Source organism: Budorcas taxicolor, chromosome 5, assembly GCF_023091745.1.
Source record: "Budorcas taxicolor isolate Tak-1 chromosome 5, Takin1.1, whole genome shotgun sequence".
Classification (NCBI taxonomy): Eukaryota; Metazoa; Chordata; class Mammalia; order Artiodactyla; family Bovidae; genus Budorcas; species Budorcas taxicolor.
In genome coordinates, this window is record NC_068914.1 from 15,199,363 (window position 1) to 15,214,559 (window position 15,197).

Below are 15,197 nucleotides of genomic sequence, written 5' to 3' on the forward strand. Positions count from 1 at the left end.
CGGTTAACTGATTTTAGGGGCTAAATTTCTGGTACTTCTAATTATCCTCTGATGGCTTTACTCAGTGTCTCACAACCATGGCAGATGACAATGAAAAACTGCAGTGAAATTCATCCACCCTGACACTGTGCTAAGCACCAGCTTCTCCCTCTCCAAGTAAAATCAATACTCTGTTTGAGTAAACACATTTACAGCTTTATTAGGATGTCTTGCTTGTTCTATAACAGCTACTTGAAGCTGTGGTAACAAATCGACTCAACTCAGTTAAACCTAGAGAGCTGGGTAAGAGGCCCATCGATAAGGTTGTTATAAAAATAAACTGCAGGGGATCAGAAAGCTGGAGCAAACAGTCTGGCAAATGTCAATATTTTCCCTTACAGAGGATGACAAAAACAGTGAGATCATGTGGAAAGCCTTTTTTTTCCCCCTTAAAAATGTCTCTTGTTTCAAATGGATAAAGCATTTCTACCTTTTGTGTACAACTCTTCTGAATGAAATTTTTACTTCCTAATTCCCATGTGCATCTGAATAGAAAGCTGATGTACATACTTGATATTTCTTCTGCCTTTTCAGAATCTTTATTTTCCTTTACATTAAGTGGCTTATTTTGGTCTTCATTGACTTTATAAAATAACCTTATGCAAGTTATCTGGAATACCCACGGTGGTTCAGTCTTACCTTCTTTTTATTGATGAAACAAAACTATCACCAAAATTTGGGAGGTCACAGTGTTCACTCTTACCATTGTATCTGAGACCTGATGTTCTACCTTCCAAATTAGGTCTTCCAAATTAACGTATTTAACAAGAGCAAACACTGTTAGCTATAGACAGACTACACAACCTCCTGATGAGTGGCAGTACATGAAAACGTCTGCTACCTATTAGGAGCAAGCCTCCACAGTGGCTACAGCTCTACCAAACAAGAACTCATATACCCTATTTTAGATGTTCACAGGTTGCTCAAAGAACTAACATATGGCAGGAAATTCCCACTTCAATTTGGCTGGCTTAGACTACCCAGATGTGACAAAGTAATGGTTTCCCCCTGCTGAAAAAGCCTGAGACATAAGCTTTTTTTTTTTTTCTTTCATTTTCTATGTAGTTTAGTTAGTAAAATTTTGTTTTGACTTCATATTGACTACCAGCTAGTCATGAACTTCAACAACAACTTGTGACTCATATGTTAAAAAACACAGATTTTTCTGGAAAAAGGAAATCAACAAACATTAAGTTTTGAAATAACTTAAAAAGCTACTGTGCCTGTCAGGGTAAGGTCTGACCTAGCAGATATTTGCATAATGAAAACCAAAGCCTAAGTGGTGTCAGATGGTGTAGTGACTGACATGGACAGGAAGTCAATTCAGAGCGAAGGTTGCTTTATGATAGCTCAGCACAATATGCTCTCCCACACAAAGACAGCGACTGAGCAGTATGGTATAACACACAGGCAGTGATCAGTGCTGTAACAATGAGGATAACTTATTTCCTCTCTCTGGTATCTGAAAATGGAAACTTGTCAAATTCTATTAACATGGTGTGGGATATTACATTCGAATTATAAAAAAAAATAAAATAAAAAAATCCCAAACCAAGAAAACCTTTCAATGCTCCTAATTCAGAAAAGAAGCTCCTAAAAAATACCAGAAAGCAGTATGTTTTACTTGTATGGATAAGTTGCCCTTACACCCCAGCCCCTTTCAAAATACTGCTGTAATGATCATTACTCCTTATGTAACAAAAAAGTACACGATGAGATTAGAATCTGAATTCTAAACCTAACCTGTGAGCTCTTGATGTGGTTCCCCAAATAAAAGTTTAGCACATGCTTCTGTTTATTGTGAAAGCTTTAACATCTTGGATACCCACATGCCAAAAACAAAAACACTACATCAAAGGCTTCTATCCATTTGGGGTATTGACTCTTGACCTATATATTTCCAAAAGGCCTACTTAACTGACAACTTTCATTTGGCTTATGAACATATGTAATTACTGATCATGAATTAATGAGTTAGGAGATCTAGCTTCTAGTATTGCATATTTGCAATTAACTCCTTTTCTTCGGTCTCACTTTCCTCATCCATCAAATGGGGGCTTTTCAACAGATCATGTTAGGTTTTCATAACTAATATCAACCCATTCAAGGGAGCTCTTTTATGAACTGCTAAATAAAATGTGGATAAGGTCATATGGGGGATTTGTTTAACCTAATTTCATTTTGATTCAGATAAGACCTCATTTGAACATGGTTTCACTATTGAAAACCTGAAAACCAGGAAACATGATTTTAAAAAATTCTCCCTTTCAGCACTAACATCTTAAGCAATAATAATTAAAAGCAAAAAGGCATATCAGGACAAAGTCATAGCTGTAGGAGTAAGGAGATGATAGTAAGATTATTTATGCTTCAATTCATATGCAAGATAAGTAATTTTGTTACATTTTAACTCAATTCAAAAACCTGTATTTGATCAACTGACAATTCTTCACAGCAGGGTGGTTTTAAAATTCTAAGAGCACTCCATGACAGAGACTGGTTTTAATTTGCCATTTATTTCATGGGCTAGAAATAAAAGGTACATATCTTAACTTCATAAAATGTCAATGTAAACTAGATAATTAAATGAAAAATAAATTAACATCCTGTGTTCATACCCCAGGTTTGGGAACTCATATCTGATGGGATAATAGCTGTGAATTTAGTGATCATGTCGATAAATTTTTGTTTCATTCAGACCTCTGTTGACAGTAAACAGCCATTTGACAACACAGGTTAGACTTCATACAAATTTTCATATAGTCTGGACGTTGTTTCTAATAACTTATACACCATGGCTAAGACTTTGGCTAAGTCACAAGGTGGACCAGGCTAAGCATCAGTACCACCAACATGTGATTTCATTTATTTTGATTATACTAATAACAAAGCCAGTAAAGGCACATGGTAACAAATTCAAACATCACTGAGACAAGATTTTCAACTGAATATATTCAGCTTTGTGAAAACTTACTATACTGCTCCTACCTTTTTTTTTTTCATTTTGTCATTGACTGATGAAATCTCTGTGGACTGGCCCCAGTCTACAGACTAGTGGTTAGAAAGGCACTTTGGATATTTCTCCTCATTTGGAGGGGAAGACAAGAGGATATACTAACAGAATGGAGTATAACAAAATAATCAGAGTTAAGAACTTTGCAGTCAAACTTTAAGTTTGAATCCTGGCTTTCACTGTGACCTTGGGCAAATTACTTAATCTCTCGAACCTCTGAGACTAGAGGAACTGCCCAATTGAGCCTGGGCCCAGCTGTCAATTCACAGATTTGTGGAGCTAAATAAATGGTTGTTCTTTCAGGTCACTAAGTTTTGAGGGTGGTGTGTTACACAGCAAAACCTAACTGATACTGGCTGTATGAATCAGACAGATAAGGTAGATAAAATTGACCAAATACATGTAATAGCAGCATAAACCGCTACTGGATTCAAATTAGTTCTATTTGACTCACAAACTTGTTAAAGGTTGGAAAACTTACACACATATATTTTGTCATGTCACACTTCTAAGAAAATCAACTTCAGAAAGTTTTGCTTATGATATTTCTTCTGCCCTCTTCTACCAAATGAAATCTTATAAATACCAACGTTGTTTCCTTAGAATAAGCATTTCTCAATAGCCTTCAAATACAGGAAATGTAAGGTTGATCTTTGGGCTTTCCAGGTGACTCAGTGGTAAAGAATCCACCTGCAATGCAGGAGACGTGGGTTTGATTCCTGGGTCGTAAAAGATCCCCTGGAGAAGGAAATGGCAATCCACTCCAGTATTCCTGCCTAGGAAATCCCACAGAGAGAGGAGCCTGCCAGGCTCTTTTTGGAGTCACAAAAGAGTTGGACATGACTTAGCAACTAAACAATAACAAGATTCATATATACGTTTCAGGATCTGATAGCCTACACGGCTCAGCCTGTCTCTAAATTATCCAAGTCTCCAGAAGACAAAGTCCTTTGAATTCCATTATCTATTAACAATTGCTTCTAGATGGAGGCCATCCAAGATACTGTATCTTTGAGGGAACATTTCTAATGGTGAGAAATTTCAGACTTTATCTTAAACTCATCCTGTATCCCATGTGAATGAAAGTTATTTCTCTTTTTTGTTAAGGCTTGAGGATCATCTTTACCTCTTTAGACAAAGGCTTAAATAATCTTTGGCAAGGTTCATGAAATTTGGTCCTGGTCCAATGTCAGCTTATTGAAATCTCTAGATGTGAAACATCAGCATAGCATGTCATGAAGAATCCTAGGACTGTGCAAGGTGTGAATCTCTTTTCCCTTCCCCCTTGCATGAACTTGAGCTGCTGTCTGTGTTGTATTTCAAATTCCTAATGACCAAGTCTGGTGTGCTGCCATTCATGGCATCATGAAGAGTCAGACACGACTGAGCAACTGTACAACAAATGGCGAAGTGTATTCTATACCTCATTTAATGGTTTTAAGGGAAACTGCTTAAGAAATTAAACACCAAAGATGTCCTCCTAGAGGTAAAAGACAGAGAAGGGATTCTTGTTGCTGTGGGACATGGTAGGAATATGCAGCAATCTTCTCGGTTACCGTGCACAAATAAATCTTCTGCATACAGTGGGTCATAAGAAGGTTTTGATTTTTGAGTAAAGAAGTGTGAGAAATGATATATTCAACATGCACCAAGCTATTTTCTAGTCCTCTGAGTTGACAGCAAAGGAAGGGGGTTGTGCAGAAAAAAAAGAAAATCATAAGAATTCTGCACCACTTCTTTGCATAGCACGATGAAGCAGCAGTTTAGAAAAATGGGAGAGTAAGCTATTAATACAAATGTTTGGGAACAAAAAGCAAGGGGAGAATAGAGAATATAAACATAATTTAGATTCCCTATGGTTTTCAGAAATGTAGACAGGTGCTACTTGAAAAGGAAGTAGTATCTCTGCTCTAGAAACTTAAATCTTTTTTTAAAAAACAAAACATCTTTTCTGAACATAAATTAGAAAGTGAAGCTAATGTTCCTTTTTATTAGATGAGAAATAGGATAATTATTTACAGTGTGATTGCTAAGTAGCTTTAATGGTCACTTGCATGTTGTAGGTAATATCTTTTAGGAAAATTCATTTTCCTTGCAAAAGCTGTCATGAGAAATTTGAAAATATAAATATTAAAGGCAGCACAGTTACTCTACTATCATTCAAAATAAACTGTTCTAACCTATATATGGCTTTTAACCATTATTTAATGAAGCTCTTTAAATCCTAAGAATGCTGGCCCTTGAGTGAGGTCTCTAGTCTTTTATCTGAGAGTTATATTAATATATATGTGCCTGGGAATAATGTGTCAAAGGTGTACTCAGTCTAAAAATGATTAGCAGATCTAGTCCATATTCCTACAGCTGCCATGAAACATATGACTAAATCATATTAGATTAACACAAGCTGGTATTGACAGCCCACTGGGAACATATTGATTAGGTCCCCTTTCATGGTATTTGTTATGATTTTTCTTCTCAGTTTCATTTACTGGGAAGACACAGGGGAAGAGATTTCACTGGGAACAATGACAGTGCCTGTCACAAAATGTTCTCAATGTTTCCATTTGTTACTATGGCAGTGACAAAGAGGGTTCCAAATGAAAAGGCAAACCTGCTGTGACAAAGCACAGCAGGACAACAGGAAGAAATTTTCTACTGACCTGGGAAATTAGGAAATCATACTTAGAGATTATAGAATTGTCTCCATTTCCAAGGGTACAATCGTAGTGCTTGGGCTTTTGAGGGAGAATGTGAAAAGGGTAGTTCCATCAGGGCTGGCTAGTGACACATAAGAAAGTGCTTAAGATCTACAAACAGAACAAGGAGGTATGCTTGTAGAGGTTGGAGGTATTTGTCACTGTCACTAAACCCTGGAGATGGAACTATGAATTTAATTTATGTCTATTTGGAGTAGTCATTTTAAAATTATACATCAGTGATGTAGTCATGTCCCTCTTATGTGGCTAATAAGAATACATGGCACTCTGGTATTGTGATATGTAATATCACCACATGGTAGGTGAAGTCATCATTTATCTAAGAACTTAAATTTGGGACTGGAATACCGTTATGCAAATTCACAAAAGAAAGAAATGCTTTTAAGCCAGCAAAACTTGAAAGTAATAGGAGGAATATATTAACCATCTAAAGATAAAATGTGTCAATCAGAAAGGAGGTATATTAATCAGGCAATAAAGCAGAAAAAAGAAACTACATAAGACATGCAAACGTTGCCACTGCCTCTCCATTCATGTTCAAGCCAAAGGAATATGCTTTCCCAGGTACAGAGATGGAAGTAGGGGATTTTAACCAATGGATTTTTCACTTTTCAAACTAACAAGACCATCTCTATTGTAAGACAGATGCATCACCCTGGTGCTGTTAAACAGTTGATTCATATAACTCCCTCCATTCAGATTCCATGCTGGCCAAACAAGTTAATGATCTGTCTTTCAGTATGTAGCGCCATCAATTCCACTATTTAGCAAGAAGTTCCCGGTTCAAACTCACTGGGGATTCCAGTTCCTCGATTCTCTTCCCTTTCCCTTTCTCTTTCTTTTCTGCAACAATCTTACCCTAGAGTTCTCAGAATCCTATCAGATAACAAAAGCTCCTGTTCAATAAATGAAGTCATCTATGCAGACGACAGGAAAATTCTCTTTGGCAAAACCAGTTATTATTAGTAAGGCTGGTCTGTGGTTCTGAGTCCTAATGATGTGATTTCCCTAAACATTTAGAGAAGCAGAACAGTTCATACTGCCTATCTCTGCTACTTTCTAGCTATGAGACTTTGGGCAAGTTACCCAACCCTTCTGTGTCTCAGCTTTATTATCAGTAAAATGGGGTTAAATATAACTTATCACCAGGATCTTTTATGAACATTAAATGAGTTAATATATGTAAAGTGCCTAGGATATCGATTGGCTTGCAGTACTACGTGTTACTAATTGCTATTACTGTATAGCTTGACTTAAGTAAACAGAATGTGCTGAACTAGCCAACATTAGTATTCTTTGTTAAAATAACATTATTTATCTCATTGCATGACTCAGTCTTTCAGGATCTGATTATCTTGTGGAGCAATGAGAGTAGGGTTAAATGAAAAAAAAATGGCTACCTAATTGAGATATGCAGATGACACCACCCTATGGCAGAAAGTGAAGAAGAACTGAAGAACCTCTTGATGAAAGTGAAAGAGGAGAGTGAAAAAGTTGGCATAAAGTTCAACATTCAGAAAACTAAGATCATGGCATCTGGTCCCATTACTTCATGGCAAATAGATGGAAACAGTGGAAACAGTGGCTGATTTTATTTTTGGGGGCTCCAAAATCACTGCAGATGGTGACTGTAGCTGTGAAATTAAAAGACGCTTACTCCTTGGAAGGAAAGTTATGACCAACCTAGACAGCATATTAAAAAGAACAGACGTTACTTTGCCGACAAAGGTCTGTTTAGTCAAGGCTACGGTTTTTCCAGTAGTCATGTATGGATGTGAGAGTTGGACTATAAAGAAAGCTGAATGCAGAAGAATTCATGCTTTGGAACTGTGGTATTAGAAAAGACTCTTGAGAGTCCCTTGGACTGCAAGAAGATCCAACCAGTCCATCCTAAAGGAGATCAGTCCTGTTCATTGGAAGGACTGATGCTGAAGCTGAAACTCCAATACTTTGGCCACCTGATGTGAAAAGCTGACTCATTTGAAAAGACCCTGGTGCTGGGAAAGATTGAAAGCAGGAGAAGACAGAGATGACAGAATGAGATGGTTGGATGGCATCACCGACTCAATGGACATGAGTTTGGGTAAACTGCGGGAGTTGGTGATGGATAGGGAGGCCTGGCATGCTGCAGTCCATGGGGGCGCAAAGAGTTGGACATGACTGAGCGACTGAACTGAACTGAATTGAGGTTTTACCAGTAAAGTTCTGCCTAGTTTCAGCCTGCCTTCCACTTTCTCTATACTGATTTCAACACTCTGTAGTGAAATCCAGGGTATGATGAAAGTGAATCAAGTGAGGAAGCTGCCAACATATTACAAAAGGGGTTGGCAAACCATAGCTAAGGGTCAAACCCAGCCTGTGGTCTACTTTTTTACAGTTGGAGAGCGAAGAAAGGTTTTCACATTTTTAGAGTACTGTAAAACATGAAAAAACAAAACAAGAAACAAGCAAGAAAACAAATGAGAAGAATATGCGATATAGCCTGTTTACGGTTTGCAAAGCCTAACATATTTACTACCTGGCCCTTTAGGATAAAAAAGCTTGCAGGTCCCTGTTCCACACTCTTTCCTTTTTATTTACCTCACTGTACCCCAACCATAAGTATATAATGAAGTTGAGTAAGAAAAATAAGATAAACAGGCTGAAAATCCTCTAAGAGCCCAAGTGCTTTGATGACATAGTTAACCATAATACAAATGGGTAGCTGGCTGTTCCTACTTCGTATCTTAAGAATGACTTTTCTCTTCCTCAGAAAGTCTACATATTCCTACCTTGTACTGGAAACATTATAGGAGGTAGGGGGCCTATGGAGAAGGCAATGGCAACCCACTCCAGTACTCTTGCCTGGGAAGTCCCATGGATGGAGGAGTCTGGTGGGCTGCAGTCCTTGGGGTTGCAAAGAGTTGGACGCAACTGAGTGACTTCACTTTCACTTTTCACTTTCATGCACTGGAGAAGGAAATGGCAACCCACTCCAGTGTTCTTGCCTGGAGAATCCCAGGGATGGGGGAGCCTCGTGGGCTGCCATCGGTAGGGTCTCACAGAGTCGAACACGACGGAAGTGACTTAGCAGCAGCAGCAGCAGGGGTCTATAACGGAATTGCTGTTGCAAGGCTAGGAAACCCAGGCCTGAGGATCAGAAGTAGTGGCTAATTAGGTCACCATCATCATATTATCATCATTATATTTATGGTGGCCTCAGGAGGTACCACACTAAACAGCAAAGAAAGAGAATTCTGTTTTAAGTATTTTTAAATGCTTAAATAATACACACAAAAGTTATAAGTTTATAAGTTTCTGTACTAAGATTACTGGTTTAACCAATTTTTAACCAGGAAATCAACAGTGTCTCCTTAATGTATTACAGAATTTGACCCAATTCTGGATAAGGTGTTTTTAGGTTACATGGTATTAGATTTTACATGGTATTAGACCTCTGAAGCAGCATGGAATAGAAAAAACAGCTGCAAAATAATCAATGGTGAAAACTTTCACAGCAAAGAAATAAAAGATACATGAATGACAGCAAAGCAGCACATTATTTGTTGTGTGCACATGTACTCTTTCCCAAGAACAGGGCATGGTGCATGCGACCAGTCTTATGTTAACAGTTTAAGACTAGTAATGAAAGTTTCAAAGAAGGAAACATGAAACGTTTATGCTAGTGAAATAGAATATTGAAATAAAAAGAATATAAATATTTTAAACAATACTAAGTTAAAACCATTACATAATCTCAAATAAGTTTCCCATAATTCAAATTATACTCCAAGGAAAGAAGGACAAGTTCCATTTACCTTTCTTTCCTTGATGTTCTGAGAACTAAAGATCAGGAGGGACTCTTTTGGGCTATCATTCAGGAATCTAAAGCTTTCTAGAGATCCTAACCTAGCTTAACTACACTTAGCTAGAAGGAGTTCAGAACTTATGAATCAGATTTTACATCAACCTAAGTCAGGAAGCCAAGTGAAAATGAAGTTGCTCAGCTGTGTCTGACTCTTTGCAACCCCATGGACAGTAAGTAGCCTGCCAGGCTTCTCTGTCCATGGGATTTTTCATGCAAGAATACTGGAGTGGGTTGCCATTTTCTTCTCCAGGGGAATCTTCCCAACCCAGGGATCAAACTGGGGTCTCCCGCATTGCAGGCAGACCCTTTACTGTCTGAGCCACCAGGGAATCCCTGAGTCAGGAAGCCGAGACTCTGCCAATTTCCTTTATTTTATTTTTGACTACTCACTCCAATAAAGACTTAGTTCTTATAAATATCCAATCATGTGTTAGAAACAGATGATACAATCAAAGGATATAATCCAAAGACATCATCCTTAGTTATTAGCATACTATTTATATTCACAACTTGTTTTAAAGAACAACAATGTGTTAACATTTCAGCTTGAAGGGCTATGAATATGCTATGTACTATACTTGATGCAGCTTGTTTATGCAATATTCTGACAGACACAATTAATCTTGTGAAAATGACTGGGATATAGCATAATAGTAAATTACCTTTAAGCCCCAAATATGTATTTTTCTATAGTGATATACCCTTCATAAAAATGATAGAAGCATATGGAAAAAATATCAGGAGTTAATTCTTTAAAAGAAGAAAGTAAAAGTTATTAAATTAAAAAATCTTAGCCATGTGGCAAAGATAGGGTTAAAGGAAATGTTTAACTTATAAGTAAGAATCATATAAATGAGTCTGTACCTCCAACAAATGCATCTCCAGCTCCATTGGTATCAACAACTTCTTTCTGGTCTTGATCCAAGACAGCAAAAGCAGTGACTTCATTTTCTGCAATTAGAGCCAAAGCAAGGCAGAATGACTTCTCTTTGTAACACTCAATATACAGACTAACCCAGGAAAGCTTAAAACTCCTACAGTGTTCAAAGAGAGTGACGGAACATGAGGTCCATATTCTGCACACGAGCACTTGGGAACCAAGGTGAAAGGCCAACTGTAAGCAATGTGCTTTGGTAATTTTCAGCACACAGATGCCATATGTTTTGTCAAGAGTTATACTGAGGGTGGTTCACATTTTTGAGGAACGATTGCAAATGGTAGCAGTACCTTTTTGGACAGTAAAAATACTTGAACAGAAGCTATGAACTAAAGGAAGTGCTTTCAAGTACTATATCATGGATCTCTAATAAAACACCAAGCCTGGCCTACAATCCTGCCAGTGAAATCTTATGGTTCAGTCACTTAGCCATGTCCGACTCTTTGGAACACCATGGACTACAGCCTGCTAGACTTCTCTGTCCATGGGGTTTTCCAGGCAAGAACACTGGAGTGGGTTGCCATTTTCTTCTCCAGGAGATCTTCCCGGACCAGGGATTGAACCCTCGAACCCTCATCTCTTGCACTGGTAGGCAGATTTTCTACCACTGAGCCACCAGCAGAGCCCTGGCAGTGAAATCCTGGATATAGTTAAAGAGCTATACATTTAAAAAATAGAAATAATGAATCTTGGGTGTTTCTGTATAGAAAATCACAATGGCACAATAAAAATATAACTACTGTTCTGAATAATACTTCATGCCAATGGCAAAGATTACTTCATGCCAATGGCAAGGATTACTGATATTAGTTGGCTTATTACAAATAACCTAATCTGGTTACTTTTTACAAAAGAGCCACTATTTCCTCCAAACTATCAGTCAAACAACAAAAGGAAAAGCTACCTCTGCCTGGGCAGAACAAAAGGGACAGTGCAATGAGCTCTTGTCTTACAGCAGTCTGGACTAGGGCTTGGTTGTTTTGACTACAGAGGAACTGAATACACTACTTTAATCCTGGCAGATGACAGTGGAATGACATTACAGTAGTCTCCCTTATCCACAGTTTTGCTTTTTGTGGTTTTAGTTACCAGCGGTCAGCTGAAGTCTAATGGAAAATTCCAGAAATAAACAATTCATAAATTTTAAGTTCCATATCATTCTGAGAACTGTCCCAATTTATCCTGCCCTGGATGTGAATCATCCCTTTGTGTGATGTATGCCTCCCGTATGTCATTCAGTAGCCCCCTTGGTTACCAGATTGACTGTCACTGTACTGCAGAGCTTATGTTTAAATAACTCTTATTTGACTTATTAATGGCCCCAAAGTACAAGAGTAGCGATGCTGGAGATTTGAATATGCCAAAAAGAAGCCATGAAGTACTTCGTTTAAGTGAAAAGGTTTCTAAGATCTACAGTAAGAATGAATCTTCTGTCTGAAATTGTGAAAAAGGAAAAAGAAAATCTGTGCTAGATTTGATGTTGCACCTCGAACTACAAAAGTTACGGACATGACTGAGTGACTGATCACACCCACACACAAAGGGTGGTTACACAGATTCAGGAACAGATCTAGACTGAAAAACATAAAAATTACTGGAGAGGCTGAGTCTGCTGATGAAGAAGTTACTGCCACATTCCTGACAGTGTTGGAACTGATTAAGGAGAAAGGATACCCAAAACACAAGTCTTCAGTGGCAATGAAACTGGGCTCTTCAGGAAGAAGATGCCCAAGAGAAGCTACATTCATGAAAGCGCAAAGAAGGTACCAGGGTATAAAACATGGAAGGACAGATGAACTCTGGTACTATGTGGCAACACTGCAGGGCATGTGAGAAAGCCCAGAGTAATAAGAGTAGCGTGCAGGGCAAAGAACTCACTTGCTCTCAAAAACTGTCAGAAAGCAGCGGTGACAGTCACCTCATTTATTGGATGGTTTTTTTACTCATGTTTCATGCCACAAGTGAAAAAATATTCACAAGAAGAAAGGTTGGAATTTAAAGTCCTATTAATAATGGATAATGCACCCAGTCAACCTGAATTGTTATAAACATGAAAATGTTGAGGCTAGAAGTTTACAACTTCAAATACAACTTCACTGCTTCAACCCCTTGACCAGGGCATCATTCAGTTTGTCAAGGCCACATACACCTTCCTGGTATTTGATAACATTTGACCAGCAATTGATGCAGACTCCAATCTAGACACAATTCCATACTGGAAATCATTCACTATTACATACACAATAATACTCATCAAAGCGGCAGAGGATTAATTAAACTAGATATTGTAAAGGCCTGCAGTCATGAGTGATTTTAAAGGCTTCCTGGGAATCAACAAAAAAGTTAGGAAAATCATTCATACAGTAAGAATTTGCCAACATGCTTGATGAAGAAGCAGAACACATAGGAAACTATGGAGAAAGAAGTGTTACTAGATGAGAAACTGTGAGAAGTTGTTGAGTCATCGACAGAGAAAGAGAAAGATTACAAAGAAGAAAGTGAAACAGAACCAGCAATTCAGACGATACCAAAATTTGCTGAAGTCTTTCAGATTGCACAGACTTTAAAGGATAAAATTAGGGAACAAGATTCATGGATGGAATGCAGTATTAAAGTTACCCTTATTATCACTGAAGGATTCACACACGGCAGCAAAACTTTGATGTGTTAAAAAGAGACAACTTCCAATTACCATGTTCTTCTAAAAGATTTCAGTGAAACAAACACAAACAAAAACAAATACCCTTCAACCATCAAGGATCCCCAATCATGGACATCATCTGCTGCTGACACCTAACCACTGACATCAGGGCTTGATATCGTCCTTCTGACGTTATCATCAGAAGGTCAATGTTAGCTTAATAATACATAACAATATGTGTCATTCATCTCACCTCATTTCATCACACAGGCACTGAATCATTTCCTGTCTTCATAAGAAGGGTGAATACAGTACAATAAGATAACTTTGAGAAAGAGAAAGAAACCACATTCATATATATATATATATATTTTGGTTGTGCTTTGAGGCTCATAGGATCTTATTTCTCCAACCAGGGATCTAATGTGGGTTTCCTGCAGGTGGAAATATGGAGTCCTAATCACCAGACCACCAGGCAGTTCCCATACCATAATTTTTATTACAGATTATAACTATTATATTTTATTATTAGTCATTGTTGTAAATCTCTTGCTATGCCTAATTTATAAATTAAAACTTTACCGTAGTTACGTATGTATAGGGACAAAAAACATAGTATATATAGGGTCTGCTACTATGCAGTCTCAGGAATCCAATTTGTTGGGACATACCCCCTGCCAGTACAGGAAACTACTGTATTTGTGATGAAATCTGGCCTAGAGGACATTTGTAAAAGATTGAATAGTGCTTTTTATTGGTGTCTGGAACTTCTCAAACCATAAATTTGCATCCTTTCTGGTGATAGATGTGCCCAAAAAACTGTAACCTTCAATCTCACCTAAGATGAAGAAGGAGAGAAAAGGAGATCTTGGAAACTTCAAGGTTTTAATGAAGAAATTAAGACTTTCAAAAAGCATGTTCTTCCTGCTTTTTGCTACCTGCTACTAATGGATACTTTCAACAAGAGATAAACAAAGTTAAGATAATGAGAAAAAGATCCTCCTGGGAAGACTGATACTCCAGAAGAAGACTCATTCACTTAATGATCCCTATGACTGTAGATGCTAAGAAGACTTCATGTTAGACGTATCCATCTAAAAACTATAAGTACTACCTTTCCACACTTCATAACACAAGACATACATGAAGTTGACAAGGTTTTGATTAATTGGAAGTTAAGGCATAAATATCCAGGATTAAATTTCCTAGGGAGTATGTAGTATAGACTGCTATACAGGCCAAAAAAAGAGATATAAATAGAGTTTATTGGAAATAATTAGGAAAGGAAAGGGCTACAGTCTGCTTTATGGGAAGGTCTGTACCATAAATATTTATAAAGAAATCTGATTTTATTACTTCCAAGTACAAGTCCTACTATAAAGGGAATTAACAATTATAAACTAGGACAAATAGGCACTAAACAAGTAAAACGAGCTAAGTTAATGACACCATTACAATTTATAATAGGGTTACATTATGTAATAATATGTCTATAAAACATTTTAGGTAATAGAAGAATTAATATAAGAATTAATTACTGGATTAGAGATTTGAAAATAATTATCAATAAATGGTAAGTAAGCCACAATTAGATATAATTCCTTGATTTCCTATTTAAATAAGTTATTGATTTTTAATTGGATAAATCTTTATGAATAAAACCTAATTCACAATGGGAGAGTTCATCTGAATTATGTTCTTAAGAATCACGACTTTTGGTCTACATTAGCAAAAATTCTAAGTGAATGAAATTTTACTATACTTTTTTCTGGATGTATGTGTAGATTCTTAAAATCTTTTATCCTTAGGTGTCATGTGAAGTTCAATTTCCTAAAACAAAGTAGAAATATTTTCTACCTTCTGTACTTGTTAATATAAATAAATATATGAGAATATGAAGAATGTATAAAGAGCTGTCGTAAACTGGTATAGACACAGGCCAGGCTCTGCTATCTGCTGCACCGTGTGTGCTCAGTTATGTCCGACTCTTCGCGACCCCACAG

At 37.3% G+C, this 15,197-nt stretch overlaps 1 protein-coding gene across 2 annotated transcripts in view; it reads right to left on the minus strand.

Moving 5' to 3' along the window:
• Positions 1–15,197, minus strand: part of ADK (adenosine kinase) — a 540,760-nt gene that overhangs the window by 20,531 nt on the left and 505,032 nt on the right. For both annotated transcript variants that reach the window (XM_052640201.1, XM_052640202.1), the window contains exon 10: positions 10,481–10,567. In XM_052640201.1, coding sequence (XP_052496161.1) covers positions 10,481–10,567 — 87 coding nt within the window. The remainder of the gene's footprint in view (positions 1–10,480; positions 10,568–15,197) is intronic.